General features: G+C 38.0%; 3 protein-coding genes across 3 annotated transcripts in view; 2 read left to right on the top strand and 1 right to left on the bottom strand.

Annotated features, from left to right (window-relative positions):
* Positions 1-58: 58 nt before the first annotated feature.
* Positions 59-15,266, top strand: COQ10B (coenzyme Q10B). Its single transcript, XM_085299484.1, has 5 exons — positions 59-846; positions 3,299-3,445; positions 4,401-4,593; positions 7,187-7,288; positions 10,067-15,266. Exons 1-5 carry the CDS (start codon positions 758-760, stop codon positions 10,232-10,234), a joined length of 699 nt encoding a protein of 232 aa, XP_085155610.1. The 5' UTR covers positions 59-757; the 3' UTR covers positions 10,235-15,266.
* On the bottom strand, positions 12,390-22,862 carry HSPD1 (heat shock protein family D (Hsp60) member 1). Its single transcript, XM_085299483.1, has 11 exons — positions 22,653-22,862; positions 18,606-18,858; positions 18,063-18,145; positions 17,268-17,363; positions 16,865-16,958; positions 16,309-16,477; positions 15,882-15,981; positions 14,693-14,938; positions 13,875-14,049; positions 13,086-13,264; positions 12,390-12,991 (listed from the first exon to the last, which is right to left on the bottom strand). The coding sequence occupies exons 1-11, from the start codon at positions 22,824-22,826 to the stop codon at positions 12,839-12,841; spliced, it is 1,722 nt and encodes a 573-aa protein (XP_085155609.1). The 5' UTR covers positions 22,827-22,862; the 3' UTR covers positions 12,390-12,838.
* A 159-nt stretch (positions 22,863-23,021) lies between these two features.
* The window catches only part of HSPE1 (heat shock protein family E (Hsp10) member 1), a 5,790-nt gene continuing 5,469 nt past the window's right edge, over positions 23,022-23,342 (top strand). The window contains exon 1 of the mRNA XM_085299559.1: positions 23,022-23,195. Coding sequence (XP_085155685.1) covers positions 23,022-23,195 — 174 coding nt within the window. The remainder of the gene's footprint in view (positions 23,196-23,342) is intronic.

Below are 23,342 nucleotides of genomic sequence, written 5' to 3'. Positions count from 1 at the left end.
GGGCGGGCTGGGCGGCGCCGCGGCCGGTCCTTGCGCCCCGCGGGGAAGGGGCTGGAGTAGGCAGGCCGGCAGGGAACGCGATTTGATCGCCTCAAAGAGGAGAAAGCCCTGCCAGCCCGCTGACGGCAGCGCTGCCTGTGCTGCTTTGCTGGAGTCCCGCTGCCGCCCTCGTCTAACTCGTGGAAAGTGGAACAGAAATTGGTTCATGGTGTCAAAATTCAAGCAGTTTGACGTAATTGTTACTATGCAGCRGTATGAGCTGTCATCTTACCTGGACCACCTTTCTCACTGGATCTCATTCATCTTCTAAATTAAACCTTCAGGATGTATTTGCAATATTAAAATAATTCCACTATGCCAAATAAAATAGTGTATTAGATCTGATATAGTCCTGCCTTGAAGGTAAAATCAATTACTGGGAAGCATGTTCAGGATAAAGRACCCTATTGATGCTGAAAGTTGAAACCTGAACTGGTCAAAAACTGAGCTTGGAAATGTTTCTAGTGTTATTTGAAAGAATTCTGGCAGCTGATCTTAACCATGTGCAACCTGCATTCAAAATGCTACTGTATTATCAACAGCATTGAAGCTGGGTATGCACTCATACACTGCAGTTGTCACYGGTGTACATTTGGTACATGTCATCTCAGTGGACTCCTTACTGGGCTCAGTATTGTACTTCTAGGACTTGGGTGGTTAATTTAGTCTCTTGTGCTCTTTCAGGCTGAGATGATGATAATAAGGACACTTGTTGGCAATGGCCATTTTTCTGGGACATGAGCAGCTGTCCACAAACAATTTGAATGAGATCAACTCAAGTCTCATAGACCATAAAATGGACATCAGGTGACACTATGAAAGTGACATTTGAGATAACAGTGAACACAACTATACTAGCACACCCTTACTACTAATTTTAGACACTTTATAGTCAGCAGTTGGCAATTCTTTCTCAAAATATTTGAAACTTCAATCTTATGAAATTTTGTGTACCATACACCTATGTATACCATACAGCAGTAAATGCTTCCTTTTCAGTTCATGGGAGTCAGGTGATACTGTGATCATTGCCCAAAAGTATAGAGATAAAGCAACAAGTGACAAGAATGGAATGATACCAGTAAGTGCAGAACGAGTAGGAATGTTTGCATTAGTGTTAGAGGATAAACACAGGAGTGCTAGGTGTGTTTCAATTCTAGGATGGGTTTGGCTTTTCTTCTGTGGCTGTGACCAGGCTCACCAAAGCGTGTGTGACAGTTCGCTGAAGCGCGTGCTGTAGTGATTTCGTGAACAGGTATGCTTTCCTGACCTGGGATCAAGCCCAGCACATTCTTGTTGCATCTGGTTTTCTTCAGAAAAAGTAGAAGTCTCACCACATTTGCTAACGTTACAACCACTCTTAACCTTGCCTTTCTTGAAGGGCAGTATAACTGAAATGGATGGTGTCTTTCAGCTGTAAAAACAAATTATTTGTAGAGATTGTTTTTTAGCCTTGTAGCTGAAACAGGTATAGATAAAATTGTATCTATACTAACAAATACTGATAAAATATATTAAAATATGTAGAAACAGTATACTCATGTAGCATTACAGCAAAACCAACCAACAAAAGAAACCTGACAACCAACTCAGACCACGTACTCTTTGTAGCCTCAGATGGAAAAAATAGTTTAAATTACCTCTCCAGAATGGGGTGTGCTCCAAACTTCCAAAAACTTTCTATGAATCTGGTCAAGGCAGCTAGAAGGTTACTATGGCAAGCTTCCAGTGTTTCCCCTCAAAGTAATGCTTTTCTTTAACGTGTTTGTCCCAACTACCTGGAAAAAAACAGACTATGACTGCATCCCTTGACATACCAAAAGCTCACAGAGCTAGTGGTCAAAAGATTTTTTGGGTAGACTTATTCTTTCTAAATATCAACACTAGACTTGTCTTCCATCTTAGGTAATTCCTTTTCCACTTAAGTGATTACAGTTTAAAATATGTATTGTCAGTCATCTTGCTTTATGTCTGATGGTTSCTTTATTTCTTAAAAACATCAGTACAAATTAGCTCTGATCAGCTGATGGTGATACTTATTTTCCTCTAAACTCAATTGCAATTTATTAATCGCCTGTCTCCTAATATATACAAGCTAGCTTGGTCAGTTAAAGGATTTTCATTGCAATTCCTTAGAATCAAAAGTTTTCTTAATTTTAAAGAACATGTTGATAATAACTTTGAGGGTTTAAAATTCATAACTGCTGTAACTTACTAGACTACTTTGGTTAGGGATAAAATAGATGCAACTGTTCACTATATTGAAAAAAAAACTTTATGCTAACTGGGTAAGGTTGGATTGATTTTTAGCTTCTCACTTTTGACTGTTTGTGTCTAGGAGTAGGTTCCTGATTGTTTAATTAGAGAAATGACAGAAGACGACACAGGTTGCTATTTAACTTACATACATACATAGAACTACTGATAGCAAATACTGGTGGTTTTAACTTCATGATGCCACAAACGAGAACTCTTGATGTTGTGTTGTGTTTGTATTTTACATTTTAACTGACTTGATCTAGGTAAAAATCARTAAGTTAGCAGAACAGATCTATTAACCCCAAAGAATGTGTTAAAATAAGGCATAGGTGTTTGTAGCTAAAGAAAACTGAGGTGGAATCTTAGAATTATGAGCATTTCATAGAAGTAACTTAAGTGTTAGTTATGAAAACACTGTGTGCAAGGTTTTGTACAATGATATTTTCAGAAGTAAATGTCACAAGCTGTAGAAGCAATGTCACTTCTGAAAGGACTTTCAAAATGAAACCGTCTTTCAGCAGATGGAAGGTAGCCAGGGGGATTATACTAGAGTTCAACTTTGTATCTCAGAGGGGAACCTTCTCTTCCTGTTTGCATATTCTGAAATGGTGATGTGTTGTAGACTGTGCCTGGTTTTACTAGCAAGAAACCCTGTTCTGCAAATTAAATGCATGATTTCATACATTATATAAAGTTGCCATGAAGCCAACATTTAATGGGAGGCCTTTGTATTTTCTCTGCTAGTTACTTTTCTGGTGACTAGGAGCTATTCTTAGTTTCTCACAAGGCAAAACACCTCCCCCTAAAAACAAACAAACAAACAAAAAAAATCTCCCTTCTATTTTTAACATTTTGCAAGCTCTTATTGAGCTTTTTTTTTCATCCTTCTAGATGTGACGTTTTGTAGAATGCTCTAAAACTGATGTGTGTCTCACCTGAATGCGTTGTCTTTTATTCTTGCTGATATGAAACACATCTAAAAGCATTTTCACTGTTCCAGGCACTTGGCTTCCTGTGGTATTCTGATGACCAGAATTTCTCCACTGCAAGTACCTGAAATGAACCATACCTTTTCAAGAACTTTCTTCAACATTACTGCACCACTAGTAAACAAAAGAAAAGAATATTCTGAAAGAAGAATTATAGGGTTTGTATAGAAATGTGGAAAGCAGTGTGATATGTTTTGGGGTTTCATATTTCCTGTGACTAATCAGAAGCACTAGAAGTTCAAAGATTAGGCATCTCTGAAGACACATGCCCCTGTGACTGAGCCCCTAGCTGAAGACTTAAAAGGAGTTTGAATTGCAGAAATTGTAGAGATCAGGCTTTTTTAAGTCTGAAATTGACAACAAAAATTTCATTTATTTAAAAAAATAATTATTGGTGTGATGAAAAAACACGTGGCCACAGGAAAACATGTTGAAATCTGTTTGCCTTACAGCTAGTGAAAAAGTTCCCATTAAATTAATGAGCCCAGGACCTCCTCCATGTCTGATGCACAGTAGTATGATTTGCATTAGACAGTGTTTTTGACATACGTAAGGTTCTTTGTATGATAGTCCCTGAACTGCAATAAATCTTACCTAGTCCTTTGTCCAAAGAAAAGAGCCTTTGTCAAATAGCATTTTCCACTTTTCCATTTAATCAATTTTTGTATTAAGATTTAATTTTGATGCACTTTTTCCTCAGTACCCACAAAGCATGGATTCTTTTCTTTTGTGGAATGGCTAAGGTCCATCTACATGAAGACACAGTTGTACTGGAAAAGAATGACTTTTCTCATTTGAAATCCATCCATACCTACCTGATACTGAAGAAAGTAGGAGAAATCTAGTTCACTGCTTGTTAATGTCACTGCTGGATGTTGTCTAGTGTTTTGCTTTTTGTTGTGCAAAACCTTTTACCAGTTTTACTTTTTATTTGTTAATTAACAGAGCAGTATTTTTTTTAACTTCCAAAAATAATTGAGGTCTGTTTAGTGACTGCATATTCAGCCTCAAAATGCATATTGCCTATGGAATTTATACCATCTTTCAACTTTTTTAATAACTGAATTTAAAGTTAAAACATCTTGTAACTAATGTCCATATTTCTGTTTTCAGATATTCTATGCAGGAAATGTATGAAGTTGTTGCTGTTGTGGAGAATTATAAACTATTTGTCCCTTGGTGTAAAAAATCAGATATAATATCGAAGCGTTCTGGATACTGCAAAGCACGGTTAGAAATAGGATTCCCTCCTGTAGTAGAGAGGTATACATCGGTTGTTACCCTAGTGAGGCCACATTTAGTTAAGGTAACTTATTTTTTTCTTTGTAAATTTCGGTAACTTTTGTTTGTAGAAGCTGTAGAATACTATATTTTTGTAGTATTTTGTAGACATGTAGAATACTACAGGACACTGACACTTCAAAACAAAATTGATTCTGGAATTGCTTAGTGCTGTTCAGTTTGTGTAGCTTTTGTTTAAAGAACTCAGGTTAACTGGGGAGAGATTGAATAAACTTTTGAAACATGGGCTGCCAAACAGGTGGAAAAACTATAGTTACCAGATTCACTTCTCAATGTACTTTATCCAAGCCTCTCTAAATGCAAATTAATAATGACTTAAAAGTTTCTTAGAAGCTGTAGCTTCAGGTGCTATAGCAAAATTGATATCTGTCATTACTTTTCCTTTGCCATTTCTAACTGCTCTGTATAAGAAGTCTTAAGTGGAGTATCTGTTGAGGAACCTCTTAATCAGTAGATTGATGAGGAGATATAACAGTAAATTTAAAGTCTTTTTTTTTTAGAATTATTTGCTTCATAAAAGAAGCAGTTGTACTTCATCTTATTTCAGCTTTACCAGCACAACAATAGTTAGAAAAAAAAGGAGGGGGAGGGGGGGCTTTAAATGAGGTCTGGAACTTCAATTACTAGTTTGCCTTTTAAGTTTAAAACTGTTTCAGTTAGGGATCTGTTCTGAGCTGTTCCTATCGGAACTGCCTCTGCCTGCTTTTGGCAGATCTTGACTATTTTTTGCACGCATCAAGTCAAGCTACAACAACTAAGTTCTAGTCAAGATAATTGCTTGGATATCCAATTTCACTGTTCTTTTCTAGGCTTCCTCTTAGGAGACACAGCTCAAAACAGAAAATGATTTTCTTAAGTACAGGAGAGACATGAATTGCAAAGGGAATATGCAAAATGCTTTTACTCAAGGTACTTATCTTTCTGGAAGAAAGAATAAATTTTCTCTCTTAATGAAGCTGAAGAGTTGCAATGAAAAATCTGCCTTTCTTGTGCTGACTGCTTTGCCTTTCCTCTTCTCCCTGTGACCACCCTGGCTTTTTCCTTTCATGTAGCCATCAAGTTGGCTTTCCAACTTTTTCCCCTCTAATTAACCCAAGAGTTCTAGTCTCAGAAAGACCAAAAAATGGCAACAGGAACTATTTTTCTTTAAATGTCTTCTCCTTAGACATGCCAGCTTTTTCTCTGCTGCAGTTATTTTCCCTAGAAGTTTCCTGTTGTTCACGTCATGTTCACATAATTGTGTGAACATTAGTGCAGAGAAGGACCGTGTGCTTGGGCTGCTTCACCGTCCTCCGGAATAGCTCTGGGGCACAAGGAGATTGCGGGTGGTCCGGGGTAGCAGGCTACTGGTGGCTACAAAACGAGCAGGGCACCGGTGCTAGTGCCCTGGAAAGTCAGATGAGTAGCAGCAGCTGTTGCTGAGGAAAGTGGGGCGGGAGCGGGGACAGGGAGTGCAGGGACACGGTGGCATTGTTCCCTTTCACCCTGCCCTTTTGGCAGCAGCCGCAGAAGCAAGCCCTGCACTTCAGGCTTGGTTTGCCATGCCCTCTATTCCTCCCCCTTCTGTTGCAGAAGTTGCTAGGCACTGCTTCGTCGCTTCTGGGAAAAAAATAGGTATTTTTGTGCTGCTATAATTAGTCTTTGAGATGGCTTGGCTTATCACTGTGTTCAAACCACAAGCAACACCTATTCATTGTGGGTAGTCTTGACAGCAGAGCTGGTTGTGGTAACAGTAGTGTTTTTTTTTTCTTTTCTCTTTTCTTTCTTTCTTTCATTAATTTTTTTTTAACAGCCACTTTTCTTCAGAACCTCCAGACTAATGGAGATGTGCTATTTGACTCTTGAAAAGTATGTTTACTCGGTCTTTTTGCATTAAAAAAAATATAGCCATATGACATTACTTATATGTGTCAAAAGCAAAAATGAGTAAAAATAAGAACCTTTTAATGAAAAATTATGAAGCCAATTACTGTGTACACCTTAACGTTTTAAGCTAGAACTGCACCCAAACTCCCTGAAATATTAGTTAAATATGGCTTGCTGGTTGCTGAAGCCAAGATGCAAGCTGATGATGAACTTCAATGTTGCAGTCTTTGTTACTTCATGGTTACTCTTGATTACATTAGTATCTTGTGACAAAAGCTGATTAGAGTTTGACTTCAGTTAGGTTTGTTTTGATACTAAGTATTTCTCTGGCTCAAGACTACCAGTTTATATATCAGGATACAAAACACTCTATACATATCACAAAAAAATTACAAAAACAATAAATATCTACATGCTTTTTTAAAACAGCACTGTTCAAAATTCTGCTGATTATAGCATGAACATAATTATGGTGTTGTATGCATCAGGCTTGAGGTCTGTTTTATGGTTCTCAACACTATCTTCCCTCTCTCTCCCTTAAAAGGGATTCAATTACTTCACCTTAAATGACACCGTAAATGGGATCGCAGGCTGGCTGCACTGTAAGGGTAATTTTTAATTATGCTGTGACCTTCACTGTCTAACAAAATGTGAATGCAAACTTTAGTAGTAACAGTTTGTCACCTCTGTAAGAGCCTAATTGTAGCTTGGCTTTTTAAACTTTCTTTTAGGCATCCTGCACAGATGGAAAACTATTTAATCACTTGGAAACCGTGTGGCGTTTCAGCCCAGGTATCCCTGGTTATCCAAGGACATGCACATTGGATTTTTCAGTGAGTATTACAGCTAAACCACCACATACTATAGAAAAGGCATAAAAAGGTAGCTTCAACTATAGCATTTTGTGTTTGTTTTTCATGTCTAAACATATATGCTCTGAAACCAATTAAATTTTAGTCACAATTATCCAAMATACGTTTTATATATTCCACTACGTGAAAACTGCTACAGAATCTTTCAGACAGCAGGCTTCCATGAGGCTTCACGCACAATGAAACGTTCTAGGGACTGCTATCTCCCTCTGTGCAATTCTAAACATGCCAAAGCTTTTAGACAAGCAAATCTAGAAGGAGAAATACTAAACATACTTGTGGGCTTTGCTATTTATGTTAACTACTTTACAACCTAAGTGATTTTGCTATCTGAAAGTAGGTGTTCTCCCATCTGTCTCCCTCAACTCCTGTTTGGTCTGCAGTTTTGCCACCTTAATTTCCTGACTTGTATTTTTACTACTTCGTGTATTGTTATAGTTCTCCTATTTCCTTCTATAAAATAGGTATAAATTATTTTTTAGGAGAAATGCTCTTTTTAGTCTGTGATGTGACAGCACTACAGCTTCCTTTTCTAATCCAGTATCTGATTTACTATTACTCCTACAAAAGTTGTCTTCCACTGATGTTAGAGCTTTTCTCTTTTCTCTAGTCTAAGTCTTTTTCTTACCTTTTGTAACTCTGAGAATGAATGTTGCATTTGGCACATACCCAAGCTGGGGTCCAGAGCATCCTACAAAAGTACATAAAAATGGGTTGCTCCTACTGCCATCTACTGGGATACTCTGCTTTAAAAGACTAYCTTCTGTAAATAGGAAAACCAGCTTTTGGAGTATTTTGTAAATCAGGGTATTGTCCTCCTTGGGTTAGTATTTTTCGACTTATTGCTGTATCACACCGCATATGGTTCAACAGTAAAAACAAGTTGATGGATCAGTTGAGAATGCATTTTTCTCATGGGATGCGCCAAATATGTTTGGATGTTATTTGCTCATAGCACTTAAATTTTTTCAGGAAAACGTGTTCATTGCTAGTTCCTGCTACTGATCAGTATGTAATCTAACTCTTAACCCAAATCATAAATCATCTGAGAAAAATAAAATTAAGCAACTGTTTAAACCTTATAACCTAAATACTGAGTTTGAGGGGGATAAACATTTTAAATTTAATTTGTTTTTATTTTTATTTTTTACCAAAGCCACTTTTTGACATTTCAGGTTGAGAACTTCAGTTAAAGGGAGTCAAAAATGGACTTAAAATGGACATTTTCACCTTATTGGGGAAACATTATCAATACTACTTACTGCTCACCCCATTTTGAGGTAACAGAAGCAAATATGGCCAGCTGAGCAGGGGTTTGCCTTATAAAGGCAGGTACTTAAAGATTTTAACCCTTGCTCAGTTACTGACTTGCAGTATTACATAGCTTCTTGGTCTATGCAGATAGGGATGATAAGCATTTCACAACACACTTCTTGAAAAGATATTATACAGGTATTAATACTCATACAAGAGAAAGCTTTCATTTTAGAAACACCAGTTTCCTTTAGAAAATGTTATTTAAGTTTAGGGTGACACTGGTTCCCACAAGCTACTGTATTGCTATTTTACCAGCCTGATACCAGGGAACACACACATATATAAATATGCACAACATAACTTCAATGAGACATACCTAGTTTGAGCCGAATTTCAGCTCTTATTTTGTGTATAGATTTAAGCATAACATGTTATCATCTGCAAACTTTGTAAGCATATACCATACATGAAGTTCTTAGTTACTAAACATGATAGAAAACTATGCATCTAGGGGAATGTTCTTTAACTAGACCAAAGGCCAGCAGAGCACAAAGTAAGATGAAAAGCTACTTGATATAAAAGTGACCTTGCTGCTGTCATCATACTTTCATGGGTGGAGGGAGAAAGCAAACTCCCTTCTGTTCCCGTCATAACTTTGACCATGACAATAGCTTCAGTTTAATTGCAAGGTTCAGTAGCTGAAAGAAATCGTGCAAGTAAGTTCTAAGCACTGCAGTAGGAGGTGCACAGGCTTATTACAGCTGGCTTACCTGCACATCTGCACGCTACAACTGCCAGTCCCTGTGGTGGTGAGGAAAGAGTGGCAGGCAGATGTTCGGGTAGATGTGACGCACACAAGCCTGCAGCAAATTTTTACCTTTAGTTAGTAGAAGATAGAAGAGTAGTAACCTACATCCGTGATGAGTAATTTGCTGGGGTTGGAACATAAGAAACTAATTACAATGTTAATGTTTGTATCTAATAGGTCACTATTTCAGACTTTAGTTCAGTGCTGCTTTCAAATTAAATGCCTTTTAGGCTAGCTTCAGCTTACCTGTAAATCTCCGTTTGTCTGCTGCCTTATCCACACAAGGTCGTCTGTGAAGAATTGTTGTCTCTAAGTGAATTCTGTGGGCAAAACATCCAAGTTACCATTGACCAGTAGTTTTAAACATCCTGAACTTTTGTGCTTACATCTTATGTAATTCATGAGATAAAATATAGTTTATTTAGACAAATGGGCATGATTACTTCAGGGGATTGAGTAAATCAGTTCTTTTGACTGAAAAGCTGACGGACACTCCTCTGACCATTAGGGTTTTTCTTTATCTTTACACTCGCTTACAGTTCAATTTTAACTGTCTGTTCTCCCACAGCCTATTTGCAAACTAAGTGGAAATTCTTCAATGAAGTTGTCTGTAACAGCATTTTACCACCACAGTTGACACATAAAAAACATTTCTTCTCAATTTTCTTAAACAGGTTTCTTTTGAATTTCGTTCACTCCTACACTCAAAACTTGCTACGCTATTTTTTGATGAAGTGGTAAAGCAGATGGTAGCTGCCTTTGAAAGAAGAGCATCCAAACTCCACGGCCCAGAAACTATCATACCTCGGGAACTAATGCTTCATGAAGTTCATCACACGTAAAAGAGAAATTGTCTCTACAATTACAAAGAGAGAAAGAGCCTCTACTATAATTTTGTATGTACACTTCATTTATACAGGAGGTACAATGCTCCTCTGGGGGCATCACTTTGGTATCTGAACTTTGTAATTTACTACTGTACAAAACACGCACATATTCAGCCAGCTGTACATAGAGGAATATTCAAGCTGCTATCAAGTGCAATTTGAAGGGTTAGCAGAAACAGACTGATTGGCAGCTACTATAAAACAAGGTAACTCAAACTGCGGCTTATTCACCTGCCAAACAGTTTGTGTAATCACATCGGATGTTCTACCTTATCTAAGCTTATATTTTTACAGTGTTTGTAATGTATTAACTCAAGTTTAAGTTATTAGCAGTTTGAATGTAACTTACCAGTACCAACTTAGCTGCTTAGGCTAAGTTACAGGGAAATCTGACATTCTAGCTTTGGAATACAAAACACTGTTAAAGAACCAGGTAGCAGATGTTTTTGATCCAAGCGAATAACAGAGATCAGCTCAGAAGTTTCTGTATGCTGTTGAATTCTGATCAATAATAGCTATAGAAAGACAAAGARAGGAAAAAAAAAAAGCAGCCTACAGCCTAAAGTTAAATATAGGAATATCATAATTTTTGAGAGCAGCAGCTTCAGCTATATCTAGTTGTTCTTATCTGCCTGGGCAAACACTTGAATTCAGAACGTTTGGCAAGATGAACTTGCCTACTGGCACTATTTCACTGTTATGCATAGTAATTTGGGTATGCAAGTCATGATCTAGTGTCATAGTTCCCAGTTCTAGTTAAATATAACTTTAAAATGAATTAATAGATATGTTACTTCAGTGAAAATTAGGTCATGGATACACACTATTCTGTACCAAACTACTATGCCCTTACTGCAGACTAAACACAGCAAGGGCAGTTATCATTAAGTAGCTTCCTACAATGTGGATCTAACTGTGGTTTGTCAGTGCATTGAGATGGTGCCAGCAGTAGTCTTGAGTGATTTTATTTTCAGTTTATTCCTTGTATTACTTTACTAAATTAACAGGCTAAGTTAAACAGATTTGACCAGACAGTAAAATCCCTTCTATACATTGCCTTGAGTTATTAAAGTTACTGTGATGAGATGAATTAAGTCAGCTATGTTTCATAGTTGAAGTTTCCCCTTTCTAGAGTGTCTGTAAACTGCATCATTACTGCAGAATAGGGGGTAAGGTTAATTTACTGTGCTAAGTAATATAGGAGGGTCGGTTTCAGGACAGACAGTCAGGAAGCAGTTTCAGAAAACTTAAGTCTGTTTTCCAGATAGAGCAAGTAAGATTTCAGACATGTTATCTCTGAAGGACATTCTTATTATAGGTGGGAAGCTGGGGGAAAGTGACACTTAGATTAAGTCAGTTAAACACTTTAGAAAATTGCCAAGTCGTTTCACATGTTGAGACAATTCAAAAAAAAAAAAAAAAAACCCCAAAAAAACATGGAATTTAGGAACACCATTATATTGAAGTGACTGGAAACTGAGTTGAAAATCAGGCAGAAGAGACTTAACATTTTCAGCTGTCAAAGAAAATAGCAGATAGCATACAAAACTTGGTTTTGAGGGCTAAACACCTAGTAAAGGGAATCAAACAAAATCCTTTCTAACCTAGAGTCCCAAAGACTTGACCGAGAGACCAGAAAATTGAGAGATGCTGAAGTTTCTAGGTAACTACCTTCTACACAACCAAGCAAGAGAAATGCAGTGGGTAGTGGTGGTGGGGAAATAAACAAGTCACTCCCCCCTCCTTTTTTAAGTCAAGGCAAGCTTACCCTTTTCACACCCTCACAACACTTTCCCTCCCACAGTCCTGTAAAGGATCCAYCTGGTCTGTTTCAGCATTTGAAACAACTGGCATGTAAAAAGCAAAATAAAGTCAATGCACATGCCTTAATTTTGATAGCATTGTTTAATATTTCAAAGAACAGTGGTGTCTTACCAAAATTAAAGTCATTTATATTCTGTAGAAACATTCTAGACCAAGGAATATTTCCTGGAGAGAAATGCCCCATATTTTCAAAGCACAGATGTCAGACTTTTAGCAAATCTTATGAGTATTCTACCAGGTCTCTCCCATAATTATGGCTTTGTGTACAGATGAATAAGGTGATACGTTTCATAACTTTTGAGCAGTCTGTTTTATTACATAAAAGTCACATAATTGTATATTTGTCTACTTTGTACACAATTGTCTAGTCTCACGCACAGTGGCTTCCAAGTTCTTCCTAATAATGGCAAGCACCAATAAATTCTGAAACAGAATATCAAGTGCCTTAATTAAGTTTAAATCAGAACCTTGGTAGATGGATCTTGCACCCAGTTATCAGGAATGTACAAATGTCTTTATTCAAAAATACAAAATAAATTATCTGTAGGCATGGACAATGACTGTAAACAATTACATGTGTTAAATGAAATCCAGTAACTGATGGTTACAGTGATTCTTTTAAACACCAGCCTTACTTCAGTCACTATCCATCCTCCTGCACTGACACCTGAAGTTTTTAAATCAGAACTGTCAGTCTTAACCAGCCCAGTTCATGATGCATCAGAATCCCACAAATTAGAACATGCCACCTCCCATTCCKCCACCCATTCCACCCATTCCTCCCATTGCAGGCTCCTTTTCCTCTTTAGGAACTTCAGTCACTACTGCTTCTGCTGTTGATAAGAGAGAAGCAACACCTGCAGCATCCATCAGAGCAGTTCTCACAACCTAAAAATAGGAAATAAAAAAAATCCTTAATACTTATTTCCTATTATGTGTCATGGCAGGAAGGAAACCAAGAATTAACACTGCTATAAATTACCTTTGTTGGGTCTATGATTCCTTTTTCTACCATATTTACAAAGTCCCCAAGCATTGCATCATAGCCAATCTCTGATGGACTCTGCATGATTTTTTCAACTATTAATGATCCTTCAACTCCTGCATTCTTTGCAATAGTCATTGCAGGAATTTTCAGTGTTCTCTTAATTATTTCTATGCCTGTAAGAAAGAGTATGTTTAGAATTATGTATTACATTCTTTTTTTCCCCCTATTGCTAAGGCATGCATTCACGGACTGGAGATCAATACAGAAATAACCATCTAAGCAAGAGCATAAACCATTTTTATTAGTTCCAGAAAAAGTTCATGACTGTTTCATATTTGTCAACAAATCAAATTGCTGAAATATATTCAAGCATGTTTTAGTTTTCCTTCAGCAGGTGATWGTAAGGAATATTACTATTGCAGTAGGTTGTTTGGAACACGGCACAAAGCCTTTTCCATTTGCTTTGCTATGCAATCCCTTAAAGGTTTTCATGTCTGTCTGCAAAGGTTGCACCAGTAACTCACTTTTTCCTTAAAAAGTTTGTTTCTTTTGTGGAGCAACTGCTGCTTTATTTTTACTGGTTCTTTCAAGTCTAAGTTAAGGCAACAGTGAAAGCTTCCCACAGTAAAGCAGAGATAGCTATATCAAAGGGATATGACATTTCAAGATCAAGTAACTAAAAACTCATTGAAAGTGATCTGTACTTGACCTTATAAAGCCTCAAGACAGAAGAAAGTCAATTCTTAACATTCTTCAACACAAACATTCCAGTAATTTACTTACCAATTTTCTGATCTTCATTGGCTGGAATTAAAGCATCTAATGCTGGAATACAGCGAAGCAATGCACAACCACCACCTGGAACTATCCCTTCCTCTACAGCAGCACGGGTAGCATTCAGGGCATCAGTAACTCTGTCTTTCTTCTCATTCACTTCCACATCACTTGTGCCACCAACCTAGAATAAGCAAGCCACATCTCAGGGTGTACTCATCCCTGTTTGGAAAAGCAGTGCAGACTACAAAACTGCTGCAACAAAATGAAATAGGAAAGCTGAGTCATGAGATTAAGTGCCAAAAAGCAAATCAGTGCTTTTCCACATTAAAAATGATCTTTTGCACCTTGGTGCTTAAAAAGCCTACATGTTAAGTTTTATTTCATCCGGCTCTTAATACTTAAAGGCCCTATAATAAGCCAAGCTCCTTATCCAAATCAATTGCTAAGATTATGAGAGACACAAATAGTAATATCTGAGATAAATAAACGACTGATAATCACCTTTTTTATAGCTTCCTCTGAAAGCATTCCAGGTGCAAGCTACTCTTTTGCGTACTGGGCACATATCTATTTCCTAAGCACATGGCAAAGCAGGTTTTTCCTCCTGGCTACAGACTACTTTGCTAATCACTGATAAAGCAAAAGTCAGACCAGGTGCAGCTTCAGTATATATGAACTGCTTGTTCTAAAAAGACGACCATTATYGCCTACAAGCCACTTCCTGTAACGGAGAGGTGTGACCGACTAACAAGAATATTAGTGAAAGATGGAATTCTAATTTGTTTATTGGTATTAATGTTTTACTCCTAAGTGTATTTTCTCACCTTCAGTACTGCTACTCCGTCAGAGAGTTTGGCCAGTCGTTCATTCAGTTTCTCTTTTTCGTAGTCACTTGTAGTAACTTCCAGCTGTTCAATGATTTCTTGAATACGTTTCTCAATTTGAGCCTTTTCACCCTTCCCCTTAAGCAGCATGGTGTCATCTTTTGTCACAATGACTTCTCCGACTTTACCAAAGTCATGAGGCTGAATATCTTCTACGTTCAGGGTCAAACCCTCTTCTCCAAATACCTGAAACAAATTACACGAGAAGTTACAATTCACAGCTTCTCCATATACAAAATTTTTATTTATAGATATACGTGCATATACAGCAGACTAGCAAAGAAAAGCAATCATACTATTGCRGCTACCTTGAAACTTTCCCCTTCCCTAACACAATCTAGGCAACAGGTGCTTCACAAAATGGCCCTTCCAGAATACAGAACTGCAAGCTTTTAATCTGTGACTGACTACTGTAACTTACCGATTTAATGTGCCTGAAAAGAAAAGCTGTGCAACAGAATCATTCTTGTATTTCAAGTTAYGTATGTTGGCAATAAACTGACTTTAGAGTTTACTGTTTTTATTACCTTGTGCTTCACTTGGCTTAAACAGTAAGATGCAAAATCTGTTTCAATAACCAGTTCTAGGTCCCAGTTTAAAGTGTATATGGTAACAGTAGAGAAGGACACTGATGAGTACTTCAATTACACTAACATAAACCCAGTTTGAGTTATAACTATGAAACATTTGCATCAAGCATAAAGAAAACAATCCAGTGTATTCCACAAAAAACAGTTACATTTATCATTATGGCAATTACCAGACAAAATTCAGCTTTATAAAACGGCAAGTAATCTTTGCTATTTCAGTCTAAGGAATTTCTTTGATGTTCCCTTCCTCCTCACTAACCTAAATGCTGCAAAGAAATTCTTTTTCTATCTTAAATCTGTTAAAGAGACATGTATTACTCATGGCTGGTCAGAACTATGTTACATAGTAATTATCAACACCCATTAAAAAAAAAGGAGGAAGATCAATCATTAAAGATACTTTTATACCTTTGAAAGAACAAGAAACAGCCTGCAAWGCAATAAATACAAGCTGTGGACCTAAAATTTGAAGTTATTTACTTCCTTAAATACCATTAGCATTTCTTAGAGAAAAAGCAAGTTAGAACAGCATTACTTACAGCACCACCAGTAGCAATTGCCATATCCTTAAGCTGGTTCTTCCTGTTGTCACCAAAACCCGGTGCTTTTACAGCAACAACCTGAAGACCCACCTTCAGTCTGAAAAGATTTCAAACAGCAACATTGCAAACATGTTCGGATTCACTTTCTAAAACCAATTATTTTAGCATAGTTCTAACCAACAAGCAAACATGACCCAAGCTGCTGTTTTTGATAAAAGATTTAATTATAAAACCACCAAAATCCTGTCCTGAGATAAAATGACATCTACAATAGTCACTGTTTCCCCTTAATATTCTCTACTAAAAGTAATATTATGTTGTAATAAATTCAAATACATGCTTTTGAATGTATTGCTTTAAAGGATGAAAACAAAAGAAAGCAATATCTACTTTAAAAGACTTAAGTCTAAATTTTGAACCTCACCTGTTCAAGACTAGAGTGCTGAGGGCTTCTCCATCAACATCTTCAGCAATAATAACCAAAGGTTTGCGGTGAGCATTAGCAATTTCAAGAGCTGGAACTATGGACTGCACACTAGAAATTTTCTTTTCGCTGATTAGAACATAAGCATCCTGGAATTCACATTTCTGTCCTGCAGAAACATTACATGTTATGTGAACCATCTGATTTTAAAAATGTAAGAAGTATGCTTTAAAAATTCAAGAGCTACTTTGGAGTGACTGTTACACTTCCCAATTGTATTAGCAAAGATACAAGGTATCTTCTCAAAGACTTACTACCAATTCTGCATTGTTCTGAAGTGCTGCCCAGCCAGCTTAATGTTAGCATGGGCCATGTGTGCACTTAGGGGGAAAAACGAGATGCCAAGATTTTACCGCAGGATGTGAAGTTCTGGTGGGCATGGAGCCCACTGTCCTATTGCCCTGGTAAGCAGTGTAACAAATTGTCGAAATCGTTTTAACAGTTACTGTTATTTCTAGGCCACAAGATATTTGACATTCGTTTTTTGTTAACTCACCTTTGGCTGTATTAATAAAATACGGAGAGATGTAGCCTCTGTCAAATTTCATGCCTTCAATGATTTCTAATTCATCATTTAGAGTTTTTCCATCCTGTTTGAATACAAGTCCATGTTAGAAACTCTTTATTTACTACCAAAAGCCCAAGGATATTTTCASTATGCTACGCACAAGAAAATGAAAGCCTCTGCATCATTATGTTTTATGTAATTCCCCACAACAGAAGAGGATTATTATAAAGAACAGTTATGAAACTATGATCTAAAGAAACTGAGCAAGGAGAAATTATGGAAGATACTGTACGTGAACAGCAGCAGCTACACCACATGCCACAACAGGCAGCACTAACTGGGAAAGAACACAGTCACTTTCCACTTAATCCGTATGCTGGCTAATTCTCACCTTGACAGTGATTACACCCTTTCGTCCAACCTTTTTCATCGCATCAGAAATTATATTGCCGATTTCCTGATCTCCATTTGCTGATATTGTGGCAACCTGAAACAGTAAACCATTTAAAATCATTTCACAATACAAATGATTTATTTCTTCACTATGAACAAAGAAAATCAAGATAGACTTACTCAATTTATCATTTCTTGAGAAGACAGAACAGCTGATTGCAGCACATCCAGRTAAGGGCCAAAACCTACTTAGGACGGCTATTGGCTCTCAGGCAGCTCGAGCATAGTTTTATCCCTCGCCCTGTGCTCACACAGCACAGCTAGGTCACCAGAATCTGCAGGCATGGGCAGAAACTAGCCAGGAAGGCCAATCTCTAGTGCCTGAGACCCAGCTATGCCCCCCACTTCAGTCCAAACCCAAGACCGCTGGAAGGCTGCCATCACCTCCCACCCCTGAACTTCCAGTCTATCTTCCCTCTCTTCAGTTCTTCTGAGGTATGTAAATTTTATGCTTTAAGATCACATTTTGGAATCAAACCGGARGATCGGAAAAATTCAGAACTAATATCTAATACTACAACAACATAGAAAACACACTGGGAATTTTAAATAATTCGAGGAAACAAATGTTTTCTTGAACATTCAGTGAGGCCTATTACAGATYTTTATATAAAAAGAAAGATACTCAAGAATGATACATCCACAATTTAGTTCCATTAAGCCCCACTTAGTTACAGTTTAGAAAAGGTCTTGTGAAGTAAAAGTCAGTTAAAAAAAACTAAATAAACCCCACCTGCGCAATTTCTTCTGGAGTTGTAACAGGTTTAGATAGCTTCTTCAGCTCAGTTATGATAGCATCAACTGCAAGCATCACACCTACAAATACATGGAATATGTGTAAGCAAACAAAACCATGTATACAGAACAAAGAACAGTTWAGTTTCAAAACTAAAAGAAGCCATGTTACAAAAATGCATTGTTTGCAAGCTCAAAACCACATGACTGGCAGTTCTAGTTTTACACTGTCACTTGAATACCTAGCAATTATTTTTGGAGTGGGTGTAACATATGTTAAGATTTGAATTTATGGCAAATTTATTTACTTGGCACTAGTAAATTTTTAAGAATTGTTCAGAATTGCACAAATCTAGCCACTTRACAGTAGAAAAGTGGATTCTCCTTATGCATTGCTCTTTCACATGGCTCACAAAGTTCCACATGTGAAACACTGAAGTTTCAAATGGCTCTTCAACAGGAAACAATCTTAAGCAAGTCAAATTTGGAGAATAAATGCATAAATCGTGACAAAGCATTATGAACACAGTAAAAATTTTACCCCTCCTGATTTCCACGGGATTAGCGCCTTTGCTGATCTTCTCAAAGCCTTCCTTGGCAATAGCACGTGCAAGTACCGTTGCAGTGGTGGTACCATCTCCTGCTTCTTCATTTGTATTGTTGGCAACATCTTGAACTAATCTGGCTCCAATATTTTTGTATTTGTCTTTCAAGTCAATTGCCTTGGCTACTGTCACGCCATCTTTTGTCACTTTGGGACTTCCCCAGCTTTGTTCAATAATAACGGTTCTTCCCTAGAGTGACGAAGAACAAACATTAAATCAAAGCCATGTGATCCAACAGCATCCTACTACAGAAGTTCGCGCAAGATGAAAATCCTCTTGAACAGCCGTAGCTGAATAGAAATGAGTTCAGCTTTCAGCTAGAACACTTTTCAAGCATACACATTTCTAAAGTTCAGTAGTTTTGTTTTACCAGAAAAAGGCTTTTAAGATAATTCCCCATCCATGATGCTTAATACTGCCAACTCAAAAGTCCACAATTCAAATAAGACCAGCCTCACACACACGAAAAAGAAATTGAAGAGATTCCCTCTAACACTGATAATTCCTTCTAAAACTAACAAAAAAATTAAAAAGCAACACACTGAACAGACTTTATAGAATTTCCCATAAAAGCACAGTAAGTGTAGTATTTGACTGAGAAATAATACCATGAAACTTGATTCTTTGTATTTTCYGAAAAAGCCAAAAAAGCAGAGCACTTGCAAACCTTCTCAGTAATTAGCAAACAGAACTGAAAACAAGTAACAAATCTGAGTGTTAATGTGTTGCATTAAATTTAACTTTTCAAAATTTACAAGTCAACAAGCCTTTCTTCTCCTAGTCTGAATTTACTTTCAATTAAGCCAGACTATCTTAAAAAAATATACAAACACAGTTAATATAGGGAACTCTGGACTGTACAGAGAAAACGCCAAGCAAATACACTCTGCAAGAAGGTCGCTTGTCCCTGGATTAATTCAAAAGCCTGAATACCTGCCCCAGTCAACCATGTTTCAGAGTTTTAGCTGAGAGCAACGGAAATGCAAGGAACCACCTTTGGTATGGGGCTGATAAACTCTTGCTATTCTGACAGCTGGAGCAGTGGGGAGAGCAGAAGGCAGAGTAGAGGCCCCACCTCCCCATGCTGCTCTATGGAGTCCCCTCTTCCRGCCCACTGGTTCCCACTCAGAGCTGGCATCTTGAGCCAAGCTGGCTACGGACCTGAGACAGCACGCTGCCACTACAGCACACTGAGTTCCTCAGCTAGGGGAACCTCAYGCTTGCACTCAGCCTACCCACATCTGACTCAACGATTTAACTAATTTTGGATGCCTACCCTCCCCTGTAGGGGGCAGTACTGCCCCCGAAGTACAACTAACACTAAAAGCAGCAAAGGAAATACTAAGCTTCAGTTAACAGCCATGAATTGGTGAGAGTTTACAAACTTCTAGAACTGTGCTATGAAAGAATCACAGCTCAACGAAGCTTAGTGCAATTTCTTTCTGCTACTTCATTCAACCTGTACTACTCCTAAATCCARAAGTGGTTCAAGACCAAGAAAATTAGTTCTGGAGGATCCTGCAAGCACAAGCTCTTCTTCATGTAGCACTTCCTTTTCTTGCTCAAGTTTATTCTCCATTTGCACCTGCTCTTACTCAAAATGTTTGTCTGGTAGCCATGAGGAGAGCAGAAGGAAATCTTTATATCCAACACACTAAGTGGGCTGAACAGGCACTCCTCTATCTGCAAGTGTTTTTGGATAAAAGAACACTGGCAGTGAATACACCAGTCTTTTGAGTGATGCTGCMTATCAAGAACCTGAGCACTTACATAGATTTGCTCTGACAAAGTAATCACTGACAGCAATTTTTATATAARCACATACACACACACCCCTTCTATATACATTTTTCCTGTATATACATATTACATACATATATATTATATATTCTTCTGTGTATTTTCTATATACATACATATACATTTCTTCTTTGGAGAAGAAAAGACTGAGAGGAGATTTTATCAATGTCTATAAGTACCCAAAGGGAGGGTGCCAAGGGGACAGGGACAAACTCTTTCCAGTTGCCCCATGTGACAGGACAAGGGGCAATGGGCAGAAATTGAACCACAGGAAGTCCCCCCTGACTGTGAGGGGGAATTTCTTCACTGTGAGAGTGACAGAGCCCTGGAACAGGTTGACTCAGAGAGGTTGTGGAGTCTCCTTCTCTGGAGATCTTCAAGGCCTGCCTGGATGCAACCCTGTCTAACATGCTCTAGGTGACCCTGCTCAGCAGGGGGGTTGGACTAGATGATCTCCAGAGGTCCCTTCCAACCTTACTGATTCTATATACACATATACAATACACATGTAAACACACACATGCATATATATAAACATTGTGTAACACTGCAAATCACAGTTCTTTAAGCACAGAATAGGGCAAAAGAAAAGCTTCTTTGACAGTTTAATATTTCTTTAAAATGCTGAAAGCTGAAGCAGGCATTAACAGTACAGATCCTAATTGCTCTGTGAATAGATAGAGAATAACATAAATCAAAGTGAGAGCACTGGAACATAAAAATGYACAAGGTTGCAATAGGTTGCATCAGGARCYGCCCTTTAACCAGTGCATTAAAATCACATTTAAGACATTCACAACATCAGCTGATGCAAAAACAAGAGTAACATCAACTAACTACGCTGAAACTTTGTTCCTTTTARGAGAACTGTACTTAAGGAAAACAGTCACATCTTGCTGAAATCACTGTTCCTTTACATTTGCCTGCTTAGTTCACTGCATTTTTGCCTTTGAGTAAAGCTAATTAAGTGCAGAAGTGTGTAAGGAAAAAAAAAAAGACAAAAGTAATCTCATAGAGGCCAAGCAACCCTGAGAACTATCACACCTACACTTTTAGGGTATGTTTTGACCCATCTACTTTGAATACTAACTTCATTGACTACTTTGTATAATTCAAAAAAAAAAAAGTTGTACTCAAAGTTGACACAGTAAAAACTAAAAAAAATGTTCACAAAAAACAAATGATGTAATGTGCTCAGCTTAAAGGTGAGACAAAATTGTCACTATATAATTTATYCCTACCAAGGAGCTAAAATGATTCAGTGTAGCTACTAAGCAAACAACTGAAAAACTACAGTTTACAACTATTTTCACTGTTGTTCCACATACGCCACTAACATCTGATCAGTGTTACCTAATAACAAGCCAAAAATCCTAAAGAAACCCTGATAGCACTAACCTGAAACAGATATTCCTAGGAGCCTGAAGAGAATCTGCATCTCTTCCTTAAAAAGCTGTTTCATTTCAAGACCTACTGCATGTTGTATGACTATGCAAAATACAGCAGCTACTTTTCCAAAAAGCCTGAACTARAAAGAATCACAAACTACAAATGCTCTTTCCTATGAATAGCACAAATGAATGCCACTGACATGGATATTTCAATTCCCCTTTTAAGCCAGTAACATTTATCTGCAGTGAAAAACTTGTCATTATTTTTAATGTTTTTTTCATTTTATTAATAATACACTACTAATTATGATTGATATTAATTATAGTTATAATGATAACAGAAAACAACTTATTTCAAAAAAGCTATGTACTAAGGAAACCACCACAAAAAATACATACATATACACACAAGAAAAACCGTAAGTAGTCAAGTTTATCAAGAGCAGTGTTACAGACTACCGACTGAGCTATGGTAACTAACTATGCTCATGYTCTTAACCTATCTTATTTCATATTGTTTAAAGAAATATACTACACCTTTCAGAGTAGTCAAATGTGTTTTCCTTCATGCCTATGAAGGACATACGTGCTATTATCACAGTTCAGCTGACAAGATGAGAATATGGCTACTTGCAGTAGTCTGTCCATACTCTTCACTCCTATCTTTGTCTTACAGATAAGGAGAGGGAAAACATGGAACTCTGTCTTGAAAAAATGACAACTGTTTTCCACTACTATATTTTCATCCAGATCAAAGTGTTAACATAATACACATGCAAAACCTTCCATTACCTTTGGCCCCATGGTGACAGCTACAGCATCTGCTAGAAGATCTACTCCTTGAAGCATAAGAGCTCTGGCATCTGCTCCAAACTTAACATCTTTTGCATATGCTCGTGTTAGATGGGGGGCCAGTGCTCTGGACACTGGCCTTGTCTGACGGAGTACTGCAGATAAACGAAGCATGTCTGAAAGATTAAAACAACACCACAAGAAAATATGAACATCACATCCTTTTTACAGAGGCTTTTAGAGCATAAAAGGGAAAAAAAACTCTAGAAAATTGAGAAAGTAAAGCAAAGAACTATTTTTTTAATAGTTTGAAATGGAGGTGTACAACTAACTGCAGGTTAGCTGGGCTCGGGTGCCCAGACCTTCGRGATGAGATTCCAGCTCCAGCAGCTCATCACCGAGCAGCCTCAAGCAACCCAGARCTCCTCCCGCCTCGCTTTTCCTGGCTGCAGGGCGGGAGATCGTGGCGGCGCCGCAGCACACGAGCAGCTCCGTTTGCCAAGTAACGCCATCCCCTCAGGCAACACTGCTCACTGGCAACGCGTAAGCGTGCGCGGCCGCACGCAAGGGCGCGAGCAGACCCCCGGGCGCGGCCGCGGCGCGCGGGCAGGAGGGGGCCGCCGGCCGCGTGTCTCCTTCCCCCAGGACACGCGCAGCAAGGTCAAGAGCCGCTCGCCCCCTGCTGCCGGG

The sequence above is a fragment of the Rhea americana genome, unplaced genomic scaffold (genome assembly GCF_003343005.1).
Source record: "Rhea americana isolate MKP2758 unplaced genomic scaffold, rheAme1 scaffold_15, whole genome shotgun sequence".
Taxonomy (NCBI): domain Eukaryota; kingdom Metazoa; phylum Chordata; class Aves; order Rheiformes; family Rheidae; genus Rhea; species Rhea americana.
Note: the sequence above shows the minus strand (reverse complement) of the source record. Positions and strands in the feature narration are given on the sequence as shown.